The sequence below is a fragment of the Erinaceus europaeus genome, chromosome 11, assembly GCF_950295315.1.
Source record: "Erinaceus europaeus chromosome 11, mEriEur2.1, whole genome shotgun sequence".
Lineage (NCBI taxonomy): Eukaryota > Metazoa > Chordata > Mammalia > Eulipotyphla > Erinaceidae > Erinaceus > Erinaceus europaeus.
In genome coordinates, this window is record NC_080172.1 from 14,879,486 (window position 1) to 14,900,966 (window position 21,481).

The following is a 21,481-nucleotide window of genomic DNA, read 5'->3' on the forward strand; positions in this document are numbered from 1 at the left end:
CATGTCTCTGGATACTTTTTCACGCATTATACATGGAACTTGTCACAGAGAAAGCAACCCGTATCTGTGAACACTTTTTCTCTGCCTTTGCTACTAGAGGCATTCCTCATAACATCAAAACTGACAACAGCCCTGTGGATGTTTCTAGACTATGGTTCATGTCGTTTCTGCTCTTAATGGAATAGGCTTATCTGACAACCCTTCTAGACAAGTAATTGTGGAATGTTGAATTCACTCTTAAAGGGCAAATTCTCAAACAGAAACAGGAGAGCGTTATATACTTTAAGGTTTTTGTACTGAAATTCTTCTAATCAGACAGCTGCTGAATGCCACTTAACTCCACAAAGCTTCTTTCTCCAGAAGGTTCCCTATTATCAAGTTTAGTGAAAACTGTCCATGAGATGACCAAAAAAAAACCCTAGAAATATGTTATCTAGATTCATAGTGGAAGAACTGAGCCCCAGTGATAGCCCTGGAAACAAGAAGAAAGGAAAACAAAATATCAGTATCCTTGAACTAGAAAGATTTATTTCTCGAAAAAAAAAAAATCTATTGTTATCTGACTGGTCACTTGCTAAGCTTCATGAAGTCTTCTCTGATATTGAAGATTCATAGTCCCCACCGAGAATATTCAGCTATAGTTTGTTTTCTCTACATTGAAGGGGTTCAAAACAAGTTTTACCCCAGTATCATTTTGGCTTGTAGGTTATTATGAGCTGAAGGCAGATTCAAAGGCAAACTTTTGCTGGAGATATATATGGGGCATGGCAGAGCTACTCATTTGTTTTTTTAATTTAATAATGATCAACAAGACCGTAGGATAAGAAAGCTACAATTCAGGGGGCCAGGCAGTAGCTCAGCAGGTTAAGCACACATGGTGTGAAGCACAAGGACCAATGTAAGGATCCCGGTTCAAGCCCCCAGTTCCCCACCTGCAGGGGGGTCACTTCACAAGTGGTGAAGCAGGTCTGCAAGTGTCTATTTTTCTCTCCCCCTCTCGGTCTTCTCCATCTCTCTCGATTTCTTTCTGTCCTATTCAACAACAACAACAACAGCAATAACAATGATTAACAACAAGGGCAACAAATATGGGGAGGAAAATGAAGGGCCTGTGGTCCAGGAGGTGTCGCAGTGATAAAGCTTTGGACTCTCAAGCATGAGGTCCTCAGTTCGATCCCAGGCAGCACATGTGCCACAGTGATGTCTGGTTCTTTCTCTCTCCTCCTATCTTCCTCATTAATAAATAAAGAAAATCTTTAAAAAAAATTTTTTTAAAAAAGAAGGGCCTTCAGGAGTAGTGGATTTGTAGTGCAGGCACTGAGCCACTGAGCCCCAGCCACTGGAGGTGAAAGGGAAGGAAGGAAGGAAGAAGGAGTTGAGTGCACGCTGCGGGGCTTGAAGGAAGGAAGGAAGGAAGAAAGAGAGAAGGGGGTCGGGCGGTAGCACAGCGGGTTGAGTACATGGTGGCGTGGGGTGTGGGGACCCAAGTTCAGGCCCCGGCTCCCCACCTGCAGGGGAGTCGCTTCACAGGCGGTGAAGCAGGTCTGCAGGTGTCTATCTTTCTCTCCCCCTCTCTGTCTTCCCCTCCTCTCTCCATTTCTCTCTGTCCTATCCAACAACAAACAACAATAATAACCACAAGGCTACAACAACGGGGGGGTGGGGGATGGCCTCCAGGAGCAGTGGATTCAGGGTACAGGCACTGAGCCCCAGCAGTAACCCTGGAGGCCAAGAAAAAGAAAAAGAAAGGAAACTATAACTCCCACTACCATATCCCATCCCCTCCATTGGAAGCTTTCCCATTCTTTATCCTTCCGGGAACATGGACCCAGGATCATTATGGGGTGCAGAAAGTAGAAGGCCTGGCTTCTGTAATTGCTTGTCTGCTGGACATGGATGTTGATAGGTCGATCCATACTCCCAGCCTGTTTCTGTCTTTCCCTAGTGGGGCAGGGGTCTGGGGAAGTGCACATTGGTGAGGTCATCTGTCCAGGGAAGTCAGGCTGGTGTCACGGTAGCATCTGCAACCTGGTGGTAGAGTACTGGAGCTGAAGGGTTGACATTCACACCTGGCATCTCTGGACACAATCCGAAGTGAATGAAATGTGTTGAGGTGGGAGAGCTATTAATTGTATATGAAGGGACTGTACATATGACAAGGAAAATACCTAGTTACAAAACACCTGCTCTGTCGTTCTGTGAAGTACTCTTCTGTCCTAGATCCTTGTTCCATTCCTTAGCTCAGAATGGCTAGTAGGCTTGTTCCATTCCCTTAGCTCAATGGCTAGTTGAATCCTGACCAGATTTGCACTTGAAATTAGTCTCCGGGGCCCCTGTAGACACACAATTAAATTTGTGTATACCCTCTTTAATATTTTGGCAAGGGAGGGAACCAAAAAGTAGTTTTTATTTATTTATTCCCTTTTGTTGCCTTTGTTTTTATTATTGTAGTTATTATTGTTGTTGTTGTTGGATAGGACAGAGAGAAATGGAGAGAGGAGGGGAAGACAGAGAAGGGGAGAGAAAGATAGACACCTGCACACCTGCTTCACCACTTGTGAAGTGACTCCCTTCCAGGTGGGGAGCCAGGGGCTCAAACCAGGATCCTTACATGCCAGTCCTTGCACTTTGCACGCTTAACCCGCTGTACTACCACCTGACTCCCGAAAAGATAGTTTTTAAGTTGGGGTATGCAAGCAACAACAAGTACTTTTCTAGCTGGAACTGTTTTTGCACAGAACATTTAATATTAGAACTGAATTTGGAGAAAAGGAAATCAGCAAGCCAAAAAGAGAAACACCAGTATCAAATGCTATCACCTGTAGGCAGAACTAAAGACACAGTAAGGGAGGGCGCAAGATGAAAGCTGGACTTAGTGTGGCATATTGCACAAAAGTAAAGGACTCTGGAGAAGGAGGGAATGGGACAGGATGACGCCCAGACAAATCAAGCAGAGATGAGAGGCTGTGCCTATGTGTTAAAGCGATACTGTAGGGGCCTGACGGTGGCACACTGGTTATGCTCAGATCGCAAGGATCCAGGTTCGTGATCCTGTTCCCACCTCAGGGGAGGAGGGGGAGGCTTCACATGCGGTGAATCGGGTCTGCAGGTGTCTCTCCCTCTCCCCTCCTAATTTCTCTGTCCTACCCAATAAAATCGGAAAAATGGCCGCCAGACGTGAATACATAATGCTGGCACTGAGCCCGGCAGCAGTAAAACCCTTCAGGCAAAAAAAAAAAAAAAAGGGGGGGGGGAGACTATACTATAAACCATTAAACCCCCTCACAATTTTTTTTTTTTTTTGCCTCTAGGGTTATCGCTGTGGCTCAGTGCCTGCACTACTGCTTCTGGAGGCCATTTTCCCCATATTTTTTGTTGGCTTTTTGTTATCTTTTTTTAACATTTATTTATTCCCTTTTGTTGCCCTTGCTGTTTTATTGTTGTAGTTACTGATGTCGTCGTTGTTGGATAGGACAGAAAGAAATGGAGAGAGGAGGGGAAGACAGAGAGGGGGAGAGAAAGATAGACACCTGCAGACCTGCTTCACCGCCTGTGAAGCGACCCCCCTGCAGGTGGGGAGCCGGAGGCTCGAACTGGGATCCTCACTCCAGTCCTTGTGCTTTGCGCCTCCTACGCTTAACCTGCTGCGCTACCGCCAGACTCCCAAACATAAAAATTTTTAAAAGGAGTTATTAGAATCTCACACCCCTTTCTACTCCTGCTTTCAAGGTTAGTCCTTCAGAACAATGAAGTCTTTAAGGCCTGTTATAAACTTTGCTTTAGGAGGGAATTGAGGAAAACCAGGAATCAGGGATGACTCATGGCCTCCAGACCACAGCCCCTTCTACCTGTATTTCCCCCTAGGACAAAGGTACAGAAAGGTAGATTTCAGCATCCCTCCTGCCTACATTGCTTTTGAACAGCAATATAGTCTTTTTCCATCTTACAAGAATTATGTGACAATGATTGGGTTATTTATAGCACTAGGCAGTAAGTCCATGTTCTTCTTCATTATGTTAATACTACTAGATCAATAATAATAAAAAAAAACTCTAAGGGGGGTCAGGTGGTGACACACCTGGTTAAGTGCATACAATGCACAAGGACCCAGGTTCAAGCAGGGGAAAAGCTTCAGCAGTAAAGCAGTGCAGCAGGTGTTTTTTTGTTTGTTTTTTGCCTCCAGGGTTATCATGGTGCTCAGTGTCTGCGAATCCATTGCTATTGCTATTGTTGGCCATTCCCTTTTCTTTTCCTATTTTTATTTGACAGGACAGAGAGAAATTGAACGAGGCGAGATAGGGATGGGGATACAAAGACACCTGAAGCTCTGCTTCACCACTTATGAAGCATTCCCTCTGCAGGAGGGGAGAGGGGGCTGGAATGCTGGTCCTTGGACATGCTGGTATGTGTGCCACCGTCCAGCCCCACCTCTCTACTTCCTCTCCCTCTCAATTTCTCTCTGTTCTATCAAATAAAATGAAGTTTTAGAAAAATAAAAATTTTCTCCAGTAAATGACCTGGTGAGTTCTGCTGCAATACTAACAAGGAGGGGGGGGAAATATGAATTGTAAACCTTTGAAAATTCAACCACTTCTATAGTGTCTCTATGTCAAACAATTTGAGGTTTGCTTTATTTAATTAAATTCACCAATTCCAATTAAGAGTGAATAAAACAGTAAGTTTATTACATCTTGCAGTTATTTTAAAATAGCAGAGGAAGAAGTTTTAAAAAACTTTACAGACATACATGCTAACAATCTACAATTCCATTTTGCATTTGTATAAAATACATTATACAAAAGTTTGCATACATAAAAAGAATTAAATAAAGCATTCAGATATTTCTATAATCTAACAGTGCAATGTGCACATACTTGGAGAAAAATACTCACTTCCTGAGCAGCATTTTTGTAATCCAAAATAAGATGTGTAAATACAGACTTCTGAAAACCCTACCTGTATGTACCCTGTCAACTCTTGAGAGTGGTTTCTTGCTTCCTATCTCCAGAACTCTTAATTATATCCTTAATATTCCCAAGTTGGTGATTTTAGAAATTAATGTTTAAAAATAACTAATTAGTAAGATAGTGATTCATTTGAAAAATTCTTCAGGACATTGAATAGCAAGTAGAATCCAGGAAAAGAGGAGGCCGGGGGGGGGGGGGGGGAGTCGGGCGGTAGTGCAGCAAGTGCAGGCACTGGCATAAGGATCCCGGTTCAAGCCCCCAGCTCCCCACCTGCAGGGGAGTCGCTTCACAAGCAGTGAAGCGGGTCTGCAGGTGTCTCCCCTTCTCTTGTCTTCCCCTCCTCTCTCCATTTCTCTGTCCTATCAACAATGACATCAATAACAAGAACAACAATAATTACAACAATAAAACAATGAGGGCAACAAAAGGGAATAAATAAATATTTTTTAAAAAGAGGCCTGGGAAAAATCCTGAGAGATTTAATTTAATATTGATTATTTATAACTCTTAAAGTGGCCAGCAGACTGTATAATCCATTTGAATAGATCACCTGAAGACATGAATTCCATAATTTTAAGGAGGTGGATGAAAAAAAAAAATTGGCATTTTTGTAGTTCAAAACAAACTTCAGTCGTTTGTACCCAGGCTTTAAAATAATAATAATAATAAAAAGAATTCTGCTCTGAATTATTTAAGTGAACTAAATGCAATGATTCCTAGTTCTGTTGCATTTAGATTTATAAAATGTAATCTCTCAAAAAATTTAAACCTCAAAGGAAATTTAATGAAAGGCCTGATGGGACATTCAAAGAAGGGTTTTAACACAAATGCCACAGTAAGGGGCCAGGTGGTGGCACACCTGCTTGAGCACAAGTTAGAATGCACAAGGACCCGGGTTCAAGCCCCTGGTTCCCACCTGCAGGGTAAAGCTTTTGCAAGTGGTGAAGCAGTATCTCTCTGTCACTCTCCCTACCACCCCCTTCACTCTTGATTTGTCTCTAATAGACAAAAATAAAGAAAAGAAAAACAAAAGCTACAACAACGGTAACTTCATATTTTAATCATTTTTATAATGTGATCTTCATTTGCTCGAAGTTTTTATGTGTAATATTGGTTTCTAAAAGCCAAAATATTAAGCCTCCGCTTCCCATCTACAGAGGGAAAGCTTTCATGAGTGGTGAAGCAGAGCTGCAGGTATCTGTCTGTCTCTCTCCTTCTCTATCTCCCCCTTCCCTCTCAATTTCTGGCTGTCTTTATCCAATAAATAAAGATAATTAAAAAAAAAAAAATCAAAGCACACAGACCGGCATGAGGATCCCGGTTTCAGCCCCCAGCTCCCGACCTGCAGGGGGACTGCTTCACAGATGGTGAAGCAGGTCTGCTGGTGTCTATCTTTCTCTCTCCCCCACCTCCCCCTTCTCTCTCCATTTCATCCTTTAAAAAAAAAAGCCAAAATATTAGAACAATTAAGTACTTAGAAGTTTCTTCCTTTTAAAATGACAAAATAAAAAATTATAATTCTATACATACTCTATATGTAATTATATAATTTAAGTCTTATTCAAATATATATAGTTTAAATGTATAGAAAAAGAAAAATTGCCATGACTATAATTCCTTCAAGGAATAGCATATTCTGCAAAACAGAAGTGGTTCTTGATCCGCACATACACAGTATACCTCCTAAGTTACATACTTTAGGAATCAGACCTACTACAACTTCAAATTACCAGTAACAAAAAAGGTTTTACACTGATCCTGTAATTTCATCAATTTGATGTAAACCAAAGTTCTTCAAAGGACTTTTACCCTAAGATCTTTATTTTCTTCCCATAAACTTATTTTCAGCAGGCTTAATAAGCAATGAACATAAATATAGATTCTTTTCAATGCCCAAAACACATTCAAACAAAAATATTTCAAATTTAAGAGTCACTGAAAAACTTCCATAATGTTAACACTTTTTGGTAATTGCCTAAGGCCCTCCCTTTAGCATATGCAAAGGCTTTAATGTTTGGCTTTTTATGATATAACTTTAATTCTGAAGATACTATAAACCCCCACTTATCAAACATATTCATCCTACTTTGCACCAAGATTAGTCTGGAATATAAAATGACTAGTCAAAAAGCTCAACCACTAACATTAGGAAATAATGCCCCCAAAATAAGATGGTATATCTTAAATTACACACTTTACTATGCACAAAAACAGACAAACCAGACTCCACCATATCTTTTAATGAATCATCTGATTAATGTTAAAAAGACATACTTTTAAAAATTAAGTGATGGAATCAGTACACAAATGCTTCTTATTGGCACTATCTACCAATACAGATTTTGTCCATTTTCCAGTTTGTTGTCTACTATAGTTCAGTGGGATAAAATATCTAGATTGATCATTCCCCCTCTGAAAAACAGAAGGGATTAATTTAAAAAAATGTTTGGCCTGTTATTGCTAAATCAAATAAACCATCATATAATAGATCTCAGAGGTAGACAATGAAATCTGTTTTGAAATTAATTTATGCTTGATTGTAATGTGGTGACGATGGATTTTTATAAATGTTAAAAATCCAATTAAACCAAAAAACAAACATCCAATTAAACCACCTTAAATGATGCTTAATTTTACGTCTAAAAAAAACCATATTAACCTATGTAAAGTGGTATTTAAGGCATTAATGTAATTAAGGCATGTTACATGTTACACAGCATATAAGTATAAGGAATTTTCACCTAATTAACACTAATTTGAACACACATCATACTTTTTTCTTTTTAACCAGAGTTACAAAAGTGCTTTGAAATATCAGAAGCAAATTAAAAAAACTGAAAAATCATTTTGAAAACTGAAGCAAAGGTAGCATTTTTAAAAGTAAAGGTTACTTTTAGGTCTTGACCTAACCAGTGTAGTAGTGGCTACATGGCAGCTCCCAACCATCACACATTATGGAGCTTAAAAATATTTAATCTTATGTCAAAATCTCTATTATAGACACCATATATTACTTTTCCTATTCATTTCTACTTATGTTTCAAAGCACAGTGTGTTTCAAAATAAAGCTATCTCAAGTAATTTCAGAATAAAAGAATTTTTTTTTCCAACTAAGTATTTTGATGGTCCACAGTGGTCAACTGTCTTCAGTTATAGACAGCTGATGCTATTATTATTTGTTTAGTCAACTGAACATTAATAAACTTAGATCAAAAAATAATTATTGAAGAAATAAAATTTAAACATAGCCAGACTGGAATAAGAAAAGTAACACATCTGCCAAGCTTCCAAAACTCATTTAAATTCATTTCTGCTTTAAGCACTGAGACAAGATAGTTATCCCATTCTCAACAGTAGCCACCTCGGGGGACTTAAACTCAATTCTATTTGTAAATGGCTCCAAAGGGTGAAAGCAAAGCAAGTATGATCTCCCTAAATCCTGCCTTCGAAGTGGTTACTGAATGTTGAGTTCATCACATTCCAGATGTGCATGTGATTAATACTGGTTGTGAGGTAAATGCTACGTTTTGTGCTGAGCCGCAGGTAACTGAGGATCTTGACTATGTGGTTTATGATCACTCTGTGGGTCAAAGGATATTCCTTTAGTTGGAGTGATTCCATTTTCCATTTCTCGCTGCTGTGATGGGGCTGTGATTCCTGAATGCATATGTGAAGAATCCACTGTGGAGTGGTGACTAACATCCACTTTAGCTAAAATTTCATAATACAGCAAGTAAAATACTGGCGTGATTATACCTACGATCAGCATTATCACTACAGCTGTCCACCACCCTATCCCCCAGTCGGCTCCGTAATAAGGATCCTTACGTTGAATGCTTCTGTTATCAGGTTCAAAACGCACTTGTTGTGCTGTTAAGGCAGACACCACTTCATTAAGGTTCTCCCTTTTGGTGTCTGTACATTTTACTATTTCTTCTATGTCTCGGTCAACTTCTTTTAAAAAGCTGCCTGCTGACTCACTAGAAGAAAAAGACTCATTTGTTGACAAAATTTGTTGTTCGGGAACATACTGAACAAATGAGGACCGTGAAGTCTGTTTTCCTTTTGGAGGATAAAGTGTTTCAGTCAATGAACTGAACTTTTTAACTGGAATTTTGACAGACCTGAGAGCAAAAAAGTCTTGATCACTGATGAGATTGTTAACCCTTTTGATATCTGCTACCTGTAAGAAAGAAAAAAAAGAGTGAAGCTGATTAGTAGTATTACGCTGGGGAGCCAGAGACGACCAGAACTGCCCCTGCGGCTACAGGCAGACTATGACCCACATAGTCAACGACTGCCACCTCTCCAGATTCAAAGGAGGTCTCGAAACTTTACATCAGGCTCAACCTGACGCTGTTGACTGGCTACAGAAGAAGGGCAAACGCTAGAAGAATAGAAGAACCCAGAGAAAATTTTTTTGTGGGTAATAATCTTACCCACGTTTGGCCAACCAGGTCATGGGAAATTACCAATTACAGATTATATATATATACTCTAAAGGATAACTAGGTTGATTCTAGAATTTTGTTATTTTTCATGTAATCACAAAACTGTCACCCTTCTGCTAACTTAAACAATTTGTGAATAATTATAGATGTGACTTTTCTTCCAGTTTCACAGAGTAAGGGCAAATGTCAGTGTGTCTGATTAAAACTATTAATTTTATCAAAACTAAGACAACATCAACACTGAGATGCAACATTCAATTCATGTATTGTTAAGACAAAAACACTGAATTTCAAGATACTACCATTTCAATTTTAAAGATATTTAATTATGTAGAAAAACATACTTTAGAACCATAAAATACCACTTACAGGGGCCCGATGATGGTGAGGACACAAGTTTAAGCCTCTGGTTCCCACCTTGATTTTATATATACTGACTCTGAAATGCCTGAAATATGCAGGTAGAAAGTATCTATAGATTTATTTCTGAAATTCAGATGGACTTCAGTTAGATAATTTGTTTCTTATCAACAAAAATGATCAATGAAGTCAAAAGAGTGAGTAGATTCACTTGGAAAAACGTTAGGAGGCTAGAGAGATAAGCATAATGGTTATGCAAATGCCTGGTGTCAGGTTCAATCCCTGGTACCAGCAGAAGCCAGAACTGAGCGCTGCTCTCAGTGGTGAAAGAAAAAAAAAGGGATGGGGCAGGCTGTACTACCTATTCTGATTAATAACTAAAACTCTTTTTGAACTAGGTTACCAAACTTTAGTATTTATTACATAGGTTTAATTTAAAATGAAAATATACAGTATAAATTATGATCAGTTGTAAATAAATCAAGTGATTATTGTAGTGAGGAAGAAAAAACACAGAATCTCATGACTATAAAATATATTTAGTTTGGGCTGGGTGGTAGCACCCCTAGTTGAATGCAAATGTTACAGTGAGCAAGGACCCAGGTTCAAGACCCCAGTCCACACCTACAGGGGGAAAATTTCACTAGTGGTAAAGTAGTTCTGTAGGTGTCTCTCTCCCTATCTTCCCTTTCCCTCTCAATTTCTCTCTGTCCTATCAAATAAATTAAAACATACATACATACATACATACATGCACACACATATAAATTTACATGGTTATATTGAAGAAAATATAAATGTAGTCATTAAAAGGATTTAAACACATAAAAGATTTGAAAGGTGGATAATAAATAATAGCAAAGAAAATTAAAATCAAAAGACCAAATGGCTATGAATTCCATAATATACTAAGAAATGAAGACAAAGGCATCTTGCTGTGTAACATGCTATGTAAATCAATTAAAAAAAAATCACCAAACTCTGCAATATTATGCTGAAGGCTGTATACACAAACACATGAATAAGTACAGAATAGGGGGTAGAAGGAAACATACCATTTTGTCTAATCTCAGGAAACTGGGAAAGAAAAACTGTGTTCAAACATAAATAGATGCAGACATACATGCTCTTACAAATTGAATAAAGACAGGGAGAATATATTTTGGTGTTGTTCTATATAAAAACAGGATCATGGATTTAGAAATGAAGAGAAATTCAAGGATTCACTACAAATCTTTAGAGTAAACACCCATCAACAGGATACAGACTTTTATGGAAAAAGAAAGAAATGAGGGGAGAAAGGAAAAAAGAACGAACGTCAAGTCATGTAGTGAGCAAGTAATTTATTCTGAAATGAATCAGGCAAGATTAATCTGAAACTTACCGTACAACAGTACTGAAGGGCTATTGCGTTTAAAGTGTCTCCTTCCTGTATGTCTTTTGTTAATACTATAATGTCATCAAGTCTATCTCTTGAGGTACTTCTTCGGATTTTCTCTTTTCCTCTGGATCGAAGTTCATACACTTCAGCATCCTCTTCCAACACATCGCTATCTGTACAATTTCCAAACGTGTGTACTTGACCACCTGAATGAACTCCTGGCAGCGGGAAACTACGGTTCTGATGCCTCCCGGCCATGTCAAAATCTGGAGGGGAGGGAGGGGGGCAGAGAAAAACTTCGAAATGTCACTGATCCATTTGACTACCTTACACTGTGGACACTCTATTTCTTGCTTTTGAAAAATTGGCTTTAGCTACTTTAAAATATATTTTTTTAATTTTTTTCTTTTTCTTGTTATTTTTTTTTTAAATCTTTATTTATTGGATAGAGACAGCCAGAAATTGAGAAGGAAGGGGAGGTAGAGGGAGAGAAACAGAGATACCTGCAGCCCTGCTTCACTAGTTGTGAAGTTTTCCCCCTGCAGGTGGGGACCAGGGGCTTGAACCCGGGTCCTTACGCAATATGACATGCACGCTCAACCAGGTGCACCGCCTCCTGGCCCCGTTACTTAACATTTTAAGATCAAGCGGTATTCGGTTCAAATAAAATGAACATACCTGGTAATGGAGACAGCTGGATAGGAGGAAAGAGGTAATCCATTCTTACCGGCCATATATCACAAAACATGTGAGGGGGTTATATTTTAACAAGGAAAATCCAGTTTCATTTTTTAATTTTTATTTCATTATTATTATTATTATCTTTATTTATTTATTGGATAGAGACAGCCAGATTGAGAGGAGAAGCGGAGATAGAGGAGAGAAACAGAGACACCTGCAACCCTGCTTCACCACTGGCAAAGCTTTCCCCCTGCAGGTGGGGAGCAGGGGCTTGAACCTGGGTCCTTGTGCACTGTAATATGTGCCCTCAACCAGGTGCGCCACCACCCAGCATTATTATTATTATTTTACTGAGACAGAGATACAGAGAGACCAGAGCACTGCTCAGCTGTGGTATATGGTGATACTGGAGATTGAACCTGAGACCTCAGAGCCTCAGACATCAAAGATTTTATTATATTTTCTTTTCTATTTTTCTTTTTCACCATCAAGGCTATCTCTGGGGTTGATGCCTGCATTACAAACCCATTGATATCAATGCCATTCCCCGTCCCCTCCCTTAAAAAAAATTATGCTGGAGACCAAGAGAAATAGGGTATGAGACAGCTAGAGGGAGAAACAGACACACATGCAACCTGCCTGGTCCTCCTGATGCTTCCCCCTTGCAAGGGGGAGGGGGACTCAAACATAGTTCTCTCCTCATGATAACCTGTACACTTTTTAGGTGTCACTGTCCATTACTAGGCATGAAAATCTTTTGCATTACCATTAAGCTGTCTCTCCAGACCAGAAATCTGCTTTTTAGGCAAGAAAAAAATTTAATTTACTCCTGCGCTGAAGAAGTAAAGAAAATAAAGGACATAATTTTGCACTGTTTTAAAAAGTCAATTTGTGGGGCTGGGTGGTGGCGCACCTGGTTGAGCGCACATGTTGCTATGCGCAAGGACCCAGGCTCGAACCCCCGCGGCCCTCCATCCCCACTTGCAGGGGGAAAGCTTTGAGAGTAGTAAAGAAGGGTTGCAGGTGTCTCTCTGTCTCTTTCCCTCTCTATCTCTCCCTTCTGCTCAATTTCCAATTGTCTTTATCCAATAAATAAAGATAATTAAAATTTTTTTAAAGTCAATTTATAATTCCTATGGAATCAATGTGTTTCGTATATACACACAATAATTAAAAACTCAAAACTCCAATCTGCCTTTAAAGTTGAAGAAGAATTGAAATTTCTTGTGTCTGAATAATGCTGACTTCCGTTTTTAAAGTCTGTTCAGGATGTACTTTCTATTTTATATACATCAATGCTTGGCACTCACCCAGATATTCTTTCCTGGAAGCTTTCACAAAACTTTTTTTACGTATTTACTTATTTCCTTTTGTTGCCCTTGTTTTATTGTTGTTGTTACTGATGTTATTGTTGTTGTTGGATAGGACAGAGAGAAATGGAGAGAGATGGGGAAGACAGAGAGGGGGAGAGAAAGATAGACACCTGCAGACCTGCTTCATCGCCTGTGAAGCGACTCCCCTGCAGGTGGGGAGCTGGGGGCTCGAACCGGGATCTTTACACTGGTCCTTGTGCTTTGAGCCACGTAAGCTTAACCCGCAGAGCTACCGCCAGACTCCCTCACAAAACTTTTTACAGCTTATCAAACTTCTCACCGAGCTCAATTCACAGCCCATAAAGACAGTCTACAGATGTATGTTAGTCACATTTCTACTTCAGAAAACAAGTGGACAAACCACTAGAGCTAAGTGTGAACATCTATCAGTGAATGCCTCCTTACAACTCTCAACTCACCTTCATCAAAAGCTGACCTATTTTCACTAAAAAAAATGAACAATCCAAGGAAGGACATAGAAACTAATTAATTCCACATTCAGTTCGTTTCATGCTACTTGTTCCCATGTGGAGAGTTTAGTAGACAGCTTCAAGTCACTGTTGTGAAGGTGGAGGGGAGGAGGTATAGGGAGGGGTAGGAGTACTGGAGGAAAACCACTCAGAACTTCATAGGTGTGACTTGGGGATGAATATAGAAAATGACCACAGCAAAACCGCTAATTTCCGCCACTGAAGACAATAGCAGCATTCTCTTAAGACATGGAACAATAGAATGAAAAGTGGTGTGGAGGGAGGGTCTATGACTATAAATTACTTACTGGCAGTCAAAAGGCATGTCAAGAGGCATGTGGGGAAGTCAAGTTCGGAAAGGTTTGGGTAAAGGATATAATTTTTAAAAATTAACTTTATTTATTTATTGAAGAGAGACAGCCAGAAATTGAGAGGGGAGGGGAGACAGAGAGGAAGAGAGACAGAGAGACACCTGCAGCCCTGCTTCACCACCTGTGTAGCTTTTCCCCTGCAGGTGGGGAGCAGGGACTCCAACCAGAGTCCTGGCTCACTGTAATGTGAGCACTCAGCCAGGTGCACCACCACCCAGCCCCCAGGTAAATGATATAATTTTTAAAAATATTTTATTTTATTATTTATTTTCCCTTTTGTTGCCCTTGTTTTTTATTGTTGTTGAGAGAAATGGAGAGAGGAGTGGAAGGCAAAGAGGGGGAGAGAAAGACAGACACCCGCAGACCTGCTTGAAGCGACTTCCCTTCAAGGGGGGAGCCGGGAGCTTGAACTGGGATCCTTACTCCGACCCTTGCGCTTTGCACCACGTGCGCTTAGCCCACTGCGCTACCGTCAGACTCCCAAGGATATAATTTTATGACTCATCTGCACACAGGTGGAAACTGGCACTGTGGATACATATACATGGGTTACCTAAATAGAAAGAATAAAATAAGAAAAGTAGGTCCAAGAATGAACCTTGAAGAAAACATTTTAGTTCCGGCATAAGGATCCCAGTTCGAGCCCCCGGCTCCCCACCTGCAGGGGAGTCGCTTCACAGGCGGTGAAGCAGGTCTGCAGGTGTCTATCTTTCTCTCCTCTCTCTGTCTTCCCCATCTCTCTCCATTTCTCTCTGTTCTATCCAACAACGACGACATCGATAACAACAACAATAACCACAACAACAATAAAAAACAACAAGGGCAACAAAAGGGAAAATAAATATTAAAAAAGAAAGAAAACATTTTAGTATCTAGCTGATGCTGTAAGATGACAGAAAAGGAATATTTTCAGAGAAGGAAGAATCCACAAGAATGCTGTTTTAGAGAAGTCAAAGCAAGAAAAGAGCTTAGTTCAGTTTTTACCACTACCAATGAGTAACAAGTGAAGTGAAAATCGGGGACCGGGTGGCGGCTCACCTGGTTAAGCGCACACAGTACTAAGCGCAAGGACCCGCTCGCTCAAGGAAGGATCCTGATTTGAGCCTCCAGCTCCCTACCTGGGCGGGGTGGGTGGGTGGGTGTGGGTGTGTGTGTGTTGCTTTACAAGCAGGCAAGGTCTGCAGATGTCTGTCCTTCTCCCTCTCTCAATTTCTCTCTGTCCTATCCAAGGGGGTTAAGATGGTTGCCAGGACCAGTGGATTCGTAATGCAGCCACTGAGCCCCAGTGATAAACTTGGAGACAAAGAAAAAGAAAAAAAAAGTGAAATAGGATGTCGGGGTAGTGCAGTGGGTTAAGCGCATGTGGTGCAAAGCTCAAGAACAGGCATGAGGATCCCAGTTCCATGCCCCAGCTCCCCAACTGCAGGGGAGTCGCTTCACAAATGGTGAAGCAGGGCTGCAAGTGTCTCTCTCTCCCCCTCTGGCTTCCCCTCCTCTCTCCATTTTTCTCTGTCCTAAAAACGATGACATCAATAACAACAATAACTACAACAATAATAAAAAACAAGGGCAACAAAAAGGGAAAATAAATAAATTTTTAAAAAGTGAAATAAAAATCTATCAGAAAAAGAACAATCCCCAAGAACTGGGCGATGGTGGACCCCTTAAGCCCACACAGCACTACACTGCAAGGACCCGAAGTTCAAGGCCCCTCCCCACCTGCAGTGGGGACGCTTTACAAGGGGTGAAGCAGGTCTGCAGGTGTCCTTCTCTCTCCTTCTCTATCTTCCTCTCCCCTTTCAATTTCTCTCTGTCCTATCTAATCAAATGGGAAAGGAAAAAATGACCACCAGGAGTGAGTGGTGGATTTGGAGTGCCAGCACTATGCATTGTACAACTTTCAAATTTTTTACCCTGGAGGTAACAAATAAATCAATAAATAAATCCCAAAGCCTGAATTTGTAATACAGTTAACAGATTATATGCTGTATGTAAGCATATATTTATAAAACATTCAGAATTAATTCAACTACTGAAAAATAATTTATGGGGGTTGGGAGGTAGCACAGTGGGTTAAGCGCACATGATGCGAAGCACAAGGACCAACGTAAGGATCCCAATTTGAGCCCCCGGCTCCCCATCTGCAGGGGAGTTGCTTCACAGGTGGTGAAGCAGGTCTGCAGGTATCTGTCTTTCTCTCCCCCTCTGTCTTCCCCTCCTCTCTCCATTTCTCTCTGTCCTATTCAACAATGATGACATCAATAACAACAATAACTACAAAAACAATAAAAAACAAGAGCAACAAAAGGGAAAATAAGTAAATATAAAAAAAAATTTAAAAAGCCTCCAGGAGCAGTGGATTCATAGTATAGGCACTGCGCCCCAGCAATAACCCTAGAGGCAATAATAACAATAATAATTTACTTTTTAAAAATATATACATTTATTATTGAAGGGAGAGAAAGAAATTGAGAGAGGAGGGGGAGGCTTGCTTCACTACTCCTGAAGCTTTCCCCCTGCAGGTGGGGACAGGTGCTTGAACCTGGGTTCTTGCACACTATACCGTGTGTGCTTAACCAGGTGCACCACCACCTGGCCCCCTCTTTTACTTTTTTATTTCTAAATATTTCTCCATTCCTCAAGGGCAGAGTGGGGAAGGGAGACATCCACACACACGAGAGCACCACTGTCATGACTGAGAATCCAACCCCTATACACTCTGCCTCCCAGGCTGCAAAATGCAATTTCTGATCCCACCTTACAGTCACATGGATAAGGGTTTTTAATTCAAATAGCATAAATAACTAATACTATATTATATACTGAGTAGATTATTTCACCTATGCCCCCCCCCCCACATACATACACATTACCATATCCTGGATCTGGATTCTAACTTTGACAGCCATCAAAGTAATATACCCACAGCTTACATTTAAATTTTAAAATCTTGATACTGAAGATTCAAAACTTGGATGGTGGGAATGGTGTGGCTTTTATTTATTTATTTTTAAATTTTATTTATTTTGTTCTTTTGAGAGACACACACACAGAGAGACACCAGAGCACTGCTCAGCTCTGGCTTACGGTGGTACAGGGATTGAACCTGGGATTTAGGAGCCTCAGACATGAGTCTGATTTGCATAACCATTATGCTATCTCCCCTGCATGGTGTGGCTTTAAACCCCTCTTGACGTGTACTTTCATAAACATAAAAAAATAAATAAAACCTTGATAAATGCCCCCCCCTCCTTCAAGAAATTCTGTATCAAGTGACAGACAACTCTGATAAGTTTAAAGAATAAAACTCATTAGAGGCTGGGTGGTGGCGCACCTGGTTGAGCGCACAGGTTACCATGTGCAAGGATATGGGTTCGAGACCCGCTGGTCCCCACAGAGTGCTGAAGCAGTGCTGCAGGTGTCTGTCTGTCTCTCCCTATCTCCCCCTTCCTCTCGATTTTTTGGCTGTCTCTAGCCAATAAATAGATAATTAAAAAATAATAATAATAAGTAAACTCATAATGCTATGTAATCCAGATGCCTTCAGATCTCCAACCCGACGCAGTCTCGCCGGCCCGCTGAAATTCACACATCAGTGGCCCAAAGCAACTTTACATTATCCATACTCCTTCTCAACCTCTCCGGGACCAACTGCACACTCCTATCGAGAGGCTAGAGAGCTTCATCTAAGAGCTGACTCCACTCCTCTGTCATAAAATGCTGAATGAAAACCACAAATTGGGGATTCTACTTCAGAATCATGTATTTGTGTTCCTGAGCCACGTTGACTCTGGCCCAGGCAGGTCACCGCCGGGGTCAACCATATAGAGATTAGAAAAGTCCACAGTCTTCAAACCACCTCGCTCAGATTTCTTCACCTGTCTTGACCTACCCTTTGGATAGAGGGAGGAATAAAATAGTAATTCGTAATAACAAGCATGAGTCACCTTTTAGAAAACTGAAAACCACCCTGTAGAGCCGTGTACATCACTGTCACTGAAAATTACCCGCGGACACTCAACTCAATAAGGCACAGGCAGGATGATAGCTGCTGCTGGGCTGTTTCGCTGTGACACCTCACCCCCCACCCCACCAAAAAAAAAAAAAAAAAAAAAAAGCGGCAGGCATTAAGAAATCCGTATCAGGGATCATATTGCAAGAGCAAATCAGCTTTCAACAAGTCAACTTTGCTCCCTCTATTTACTTATTTATTTATCTATCTATTTTTATTATTATTCTGTCCATACCATCTCCTGTAAGGGGTTGTTTTGCAGATTTAAAAAAAATATTTATTTATTCCCTTTTATTGTTGTTGCTATGGATGTCGTTGTTGTTGGATAGGACAGAGAGAAATGGAGAGAGGAGGGGAAGACAGAGAGGAGGAGAGAAAGACAGACACCTGCAGACCTGCTTCACCGCCTGTGAAGCGACTCCCCTGCAGGTGGGGAGCCGGGGTTCGAACCGGGATCCTTATGCCGGTCCTTGTGCTTTGCGCCACCTGCGCTTAACCCGCTGCGCTACAGCCCGACTCCCAGTTTTTTTTTTTTAAAGTCATTATCATCCTCACGTGTGGATTACTGTGGATGAGATGGTCTCGGAAAATACTCAATGCAAACCCCCAGATCAACGGATGCAAGGAGCTGTTTTTGCAAGGCGCCGCCCCGGGAATCCCGCAGGCAGCGAGGACTCCACGCTCCGAGACTCGGTTTTTCCCGACAGGACCGTGAAGGGACTCGGTGGCCTCGAAGGGCTCCCAGGCTCGGGCGCTTCTTGCAAGCGGCTCGGGGTCCGAGTCCGGCCGGGAGGGCAGCCCCGCTCCGCCCCGGCGAGGACGCAGCTCCGGTCCAACCCCGCCAGCTGCAGCGGGCACCCCTCCTGCTCCTCCTCCTCCACCTCTCCCACCGCCATCTTTACCTGTCCAACTAGCAGGGAGGAGGGCACGAGGAGACGCCGGCCACGTCGCCCTCCGCCGCAGCCGTCTCGGAGAAACTCATGTCCGAGCCTCCAGGTTCGCTCAAGCCCCTGGTCGTCCGCCGCCGTCAACGTCAACGCCTTCCGGGCCGTGCGTCGCCGCCACGTCCGCAGACCCGCTTGCGTCATCGCGTCGAGTGGGCGGAGGTGAGTGGGGTGGGCGGGGGAGGAGGCGGAGACGCGCTGGCGCGGGCGAGTCTCCCCAACCACACTCCAAAGCCAACGCGCAGGCGCAGGACACCCTCGGGCTGGGGATGGGGCGGGGCCGAGTTGCAGGCGAGCACCAGGTTCCGCCCCTTTCAGCTCCGCCCCTTGGGCTCAGTACGCTGGGCGCGACCTTTGCGCCTTTGTCCTTAGTCTACAGCCTTGGGACAAAGAGTGTCTGGAAAACACCGAGGATTGGGGAGGGGCGGGGGAACCAGTTATGCACTTTTTTTTTTTTTTTGCTCTGCATTTGCAGATTTCTGTAGGGTACAGAGAATGACAGAAAAGCAGGGTGCTGGCATCCACTGTTTATAAAGTCGCACCACGTTTAGTTTATTAGTCTATTCCTAGTCTCTGAACTGCTACAGAAGAAGCAGAATGCTAGAGAAATGTTTGAGGGAGTGGAGATGGTGGTTGTTTCAACCTTTTGTGTGTGTGTGTTTTTTGGTACTTTTAAAAAATTTATAAAATAGAAATATTGTCAAGAACATAGGACAAGAGGGGGTACAATTCTACATAATTCCCAACACTAGAGCTCTGTGTCCCATCCCCTTCCCTTGAAAGCTTTCCTATTCATTTTTTTTTATTTCTTTATTGGGGAATTAATGTTTTACATTCGACAGTGAATACAATAGTTTGTACATGCATAACATTTCTCAGTTTTCCGTATAACAATACAACCACGACTAGGTTCTCTGTCATCCTTTTTGGACCTGTATTCTCCCCCCTCCCCCACCCCAGAGTCTTTTACTTTGGTGCAAAACACCAATTCCAGTTCAGGTTCTACTTGTGTTTTCTTTTCTGATCTTGTTTTTCAACTTCTGCCTGACAGTGAGATCATCCCATATTCATCCTTCTGTTTCTGACTTATTTCACTTAACATGAATTTTTCTTTTCATTTTTTTAACATTTTATTTATTTATTAATGAGAAACATAGGAGGAGAGAGAAAGAACCAGGCATCACCCTGGTACATGTGCTGCCGGGGATTGAACTCAGGACCTCATGCTCAAGAATTTGATGCCCTATCAACTGCGCCACCTCCCGGACCACAACATGAATTTTTCAAGGTCCATCCAAGATCGGCTGAAAATGGTGACGTCACCATTTTTAATAGTTGAGTAGTATTCCATTGTGTATATATACCACCACTTGCTCAGCCACTCATCTGTTGTTGGACACCTGGGTTGCTTCCAGGTTTTGGCTATTACAAATTGTGCTGCTATGAACATAGGTATACACAGATCTTTTTGGATGGATGTATTGGGTTCCTTAGGATATATCCCCAGGAGAGGAATTGCAGGGTCATAGGGTAGGTCCATTTCTAGCCTTCTGAGAGTTCACCAGACTGTTCTCCACAAACTTTGGACCAATTTACATTCCCACCAGCAGTGCAGGAGTGTTCCTTTGACCCCAGAAGCTCTCTAGCATTTGTTGCTGGTACCTTTTCTGATGTATGACTTTCTCACAGGAGTGAAGTGATATCGCGTTGTCTTTATTTGCATTTCTTTTTTTTATTATTTCTTTATTGGGGAATTAATGTTTTACATTTAATAGTAAATACAATAGTTTGTACATGTATAACATTCCCCAGTTTCCCATATAACAATACAACCCCACTAGGTCCTCTATCATCCGTCATGGACCTGTATTCTCCCCACCCACCCACCCCAGAGTCTTTTACTTTGGTGCGATATGCCAGTTCCATTTCAGGTTCTACTTGTGTTTTCTTTTCTGATCTTGTTTTTCAACTTCTGCCTGACAGTGAGATCATCCCATATTCATCCTTCTGTTTCTGACTTATTTCACTTAACATGAATTTTTCAAGGTCCATCCAAGATCGGCTGAAAACAGTGAAGTCACCATTTTTTACAGCTGAGTAGTATTCCATTGTGTATATATACCACAACTTGCTCAACCACTCATCTGTTGTTGGACACCTGGGTTGTTTCCAGGTTTTGGCTATTGTTTTGTGCTGCTAAGAACAGATGTGTACACAGATCTTTTTGGATGGATGTATTGGGTTCCTTAGGATATATCCCCAGGAGGGGAATTGCAGGGTCATAGGGTAGGTCCATTTCTAGCCTTCTGAGAGTTCTCCAGACTGTTCTCCACAGAGGTTGGACCAATTTACATTCCCACCAGCAGTGTAGGAGGGTTCCTTTGACCCCACAAGCTCTCTAGCATTTGTTGCTGCTACCTTTTCTGATGTATGACTTTCTCACAGGAGTGAAGTGATATCTCGTTTTTATT

The 21,481-nt window shown here is 41.6% G+C and overlaps 1 protein-coding gene across 1 annotated transcript; it reads right to left on the reverse strand.

Moving 5' to 3' along the window:
• Positions 1-4,657: 4,657 nt before the first annotated feature.
• Positions 4,658-19,141, reverse strand: LYSMD3 (LysM domain containing 3). The gene is made up of 3 exons (XM_007518964.3): positions 18,969-19,141; positions 11,163-11,425; positions 4,658-9,150 (listed from the first exon to the last, which is right to left on the reverse strand). Exons 2-3 carry the CDS (start codon positions 11,415-11,417, stop codon positions 8,488-8,490), a joined length of 918 nt encoding a protein of 305 aa, XP_007519026.1. The 5' UTR covers positions 11,418-11,425; positions 18,969-19,141; the 3' UTR covers positions 4,658-8,487.
• Between the last annotated feature and the right edge of the window lie 2,340 nt (positions 19,142-21,481).

Coding starts and splice junctions, on each gene's coding strand:
- LYSMD3 (XM_007518964.3), bottom strand. CDS start 11,417: ATGGCCGGGAGGCATCAGAACCGTAGTTTCCCGCTGCCAGGAGTTCAT. Junction 9,151..11,162: donor CCCTTCAGTACTGTTGTACG/GTAAGTTTCAGA, acceptor TCTTTCTTACAG/GTAGCAGATATCAAAAGGGT.